The 3,544-nt window shown below is 35.9% G+C and overlaps 1 protein-coding gene across 1 annotated transcript in view; it reads left to right on the top strand.

Moving 5' to 3' along the window:
* Positions 1–1,915: 1,915 nt before the first annotated feature.
* LOC117109860 (cadherin-7-like) overlaps positions 1,916–3,544 on the top strand; it is a 17,271-nt gene continuing 15,642 nt past the window's right edge. Inside the window, exons 1-4 of the mRNA XM_033252307.1 lie at positions 1,916–1,990; positions 2,332–2,445; positions 2,923–3,021; positions 3,274–3,475. Coding sequence (XP_033108198.1) covers positions 1,919–1,990; positions 2,332–2,445; positions 2,923–3,021; positions 3,274–3,475 — 487 coding nt within the window. The 5' untranslated portion in view covers positions 1,916–1,918. The remainder of the gene's footprint in view (positions 1,991–2,331; positions 2,446–2,922; positions 3,022–3,273; positions 3,476–3,544) is intronic.

Genomic DNA, 3,544 nt, shown 5'->3' with positions numbered 1-3,544 from the left:
CAAGGAAAATATTTTCACCACCTTGAGAGAGTGCTCAGAAATTCCACGTAGAGAGGTGGGGTTCCCTACAAGATTTTATGTTAAAATCTCTGCATGATTCTGTATATATTGTAAGAAATCACTTGAACCCCCATTCAAAATTCTCTATCCAGTAGTTGATCTATGAATTATTCAAAAAGCTGACATACAATGGTATGACAATTTCCAGCGGAGGCCTCCAGGCTATAGCCATCATTTGAGAAATTAGAAATTTGGTCAGTGCATATATTTTGTAGTGATGAGCAGGTTTTAAAAGGAAATGGTAAAGAAGGCGAATCTATGAGAGCGAAAAAAATGCCCCAACCCGGATTGAAATCCATGGGTCCTTCTGCTGTCTATGCAGCGCCTCATCTGGGCCATTGAGGCTTTAGGCCGATACAACACTAGTAACCTATATACAAGACGACTGTAAGATGATTTAGAGTTATCTCTTAACTGTACTATGATTGATTTCAAAATGTAATGAAAATGTGATATTCTGTTATTATTGTTAATAGTGCTGCTCATGCACAAAATGAGTGCCAAAGGTCAGGTCCTTTAAACATTACAGTATTATCAATAATTGCGGATGTGAATTCCCAATAAGGCCACCACGGTTGATTAAAATTTATGCACAGACAGCAAAAGATACCGAGTCCGATTCCTGGTTGATGCGACGTTTTTCCCACTCGATAGATTCCTCTTTAACGTTAAATATTATAGCTTTACTGCAAGGCGGTTTAGAGTTTGCCTTTTTATTCTTTTCTTTATAAGACATATCTGCGTACCACTGGACACGTATCAAACAAGAATGATATTAAAAATGGATATAAAGGCGTCAACGAAAGTTCCTTAGTTTATTTGCCAAAGATACTTGTAATACAAGATCTCGCATAGCAAAAATTAGGCGGAATTGGGCCAGACGTAGGCGGCGCCTTTCTCTTTTTATAGGTAGAGTTCATATATAAAAATTTATAGGTAGTTGCTAAATACAACGGGTTCAGCCGAGGGGGTTTTATAATGCAAGTTTTCCATAGAGCTATTAAACAACTAGAGTGCTGACAAGATGGCGCAGCAATGCAGAGTTATGTATGTGTACCATCCAAGATGGCCGTCGTAGTAAAGCGCCACCTTCAGGCTTAGTATACATATTATCTCTGACTGACTATTATTTCATTAATGATAATGAGTAATGGTAATAACAAATTATTAAACTATTGTAGCCAAAACGAGGCCAAGTGAAGCATCTTATTCAAAAATAAAGTACCAAGGAATAAAAATTAAAATCGTGTACATTACACTCAAACACCGCAACGCTCGAGTTTCAAACATACAGGTAACTAGCTGTACTGAACTTTCTGAGTAAATTGAGGGCGCATTTTCTAAACTTGGTCCAGACGTATAGGGCGCCCTTCTGTTGCTAGGTGTATCCAGACGCACACGGCGCCCTTCTTTTTCCACTATGGAGGAAAACTTTATCACTAATCAGAGTCTGGTCATACGATTCTGCGCTTTTGTGTCTGTCATTTTATTGTTTGGATTTATTTATGCCTATCTTATGGATAATGGCAACGATTTCAACCTCCGCTAAAGGAGACTATGTATTGTAACCAGTTATGTAATGTATTCACAGTGTAACGGTGGCAGAAGTTTTTGGATCCAGTCGTACGCGGCGCTCCATTGTTTGTATTCCCACCATGCATTTCGGTGTAACAGTTTTTTTTTTTTCTGTGGGGGAACTCTATCTTGTGTTTCTATTTTCTAGTATCTTTTGCTCTCGCCTAGCTACAGTTTTTATCCGCGGGAGTGTTGGGTTTCCAGTGATTTTAGTAAAAGAACAGACCAAACATTTTATAGGTTAATATAATGTTAATTTTGTTTTCATTACAAGTCCGTCTCTATGACATTGGCTGCTATTAACGATAATGAACCCACATTCAACAGGACACGTTATGAAGACGAACTTCACGAGGTAAGATTGTGGGAGTGCAAATTACCATAATGTGAAAATGAGGTACGAGTGAATAGAAATGGAAATCTGTTATAAAGTGTATTTGTTATAATTTGTAGTAAGATCCCTTAATATGTTGCCTGGACAGGTAGTTTTCATGAATTCTGATCCGTTGTATTGTGGAGCAGTATATGACAGGCCCAAACATGATAAATATCTAAAATTAGCAGGCTCGTTAAAAACGTTCATCCTAATTTATGTTCTCCCTTCAGTAATTCAAATAAAGTTAACATAATTCTTGAGAACGAAAGGTGCATAACATAAGTTTTAATTCAAAATGACAGGTTCTTTCCATCTTTTAGCTGGCACTGATTGGTACAGAGGTTAATAATTTCGATTGTTCGAGCGAAAAAACCGACAAGGACATTTTCGACCTCGCCTTTAGTATCACCGCCTCTTGCGCAATTCTAGAACCGGTAAGATATTCATTTTTGCTGTTGAGATTGATTGTCTCCTTTCAATTCGATTTATATTTCTTAAGCCCAATCATTAACGATATTCCGCAAGAACAGTAACTAAAAAAACATGGTTAACTGGGTTATGTTGAGGAAAAGTGGAATAATTTTATTGGTCTGGAAATGTCATTAGCATGCATGATGCTAAAGACTTAAGAGAGGGATAGGAGAGAGAGTGAGGGGGGTGAGAGAGAGATAGTATATGAGTGGTTTGTGTAGGAAACGACCTTATTTTTGTGATACATAAAATTAGTTTTTTCCTGTGAAAAAAATCAAATAATATAGATAAAACACATAATTATTAAAGAGTGAAAGGTATATTAAAATTCTGTAAAGCGTGCCAATTTTGACGAGAGAACACGTGACTATTGTTTATAGGCCTATATATTGTTATATATTTACACCAGAACAAATAATTTATTTTTAATTGTTTTTAAGGATAATCCACCGTTCGAATTTAAAGGTGACAAGGTTATTGTCAATTCAACTCTTGATTTTGAACTTCACCCAACATACTATCTAACAATCCAAATTACGGTAAGGAATCAGCTGTACTCTTTATCGTTTGTTTTTCCTGAATAATAAATAATTAATAAACAGAGACACATAGATTTACTTAAATGTAATGTTGCAATGTTTATTTTACGATGCTTTGGAGGAGAACCTCGATAGTGCTTTACTTTTGGTTATCCTTAGAGGGCATTTTGTATTGTATTTTACTTCCTCCTAAGATTTCTAATGAATAAATGTGTAGTCAGATGTGTTTTTCAATACGTTATTAATAAACAGGAAGAAGTAGAATCGGTACCTAAAAAGGGAGGAAATACGACACTGGTAATAACAGTAATCGATGGAGATGACTTAAACCCTGCTTTCGAAAAAACAGAATACGAACTAGATGTTGATGAAAACCAAACGGATTGGACTGCAAACACTATCAGGGCCTATGATCAGGATCTCGATATCAACGCATATTTAATGTATTCGTTCAGTAAGATATTTAAACAAATTCAATTTTATTATTAAGTTATATGGCTTATCAATAGGAAGCTGTTGATTG

This window comes from Anneissia japonica, unplaced genomic scaffold (assembly GCF_011630105.1).
Source record: "Anneissia japonica isolate Jap-2015-1 unplaced genomic scaffold, ASM1163010v1 scaffold585_len4108843_cov191, whole genome shotgun sequence".
Taxonomy (NCBI): Eukaryota; Metazoa; Echinodermata; class Crinoidea; order Comatulida; family Comatulidae; genus Anneissia; species Anneissia japonica.
Note: the sequence above shows the minus strand (reverse complement) of the source record. Positions and strands in the feature narration are given on the sequence as shown.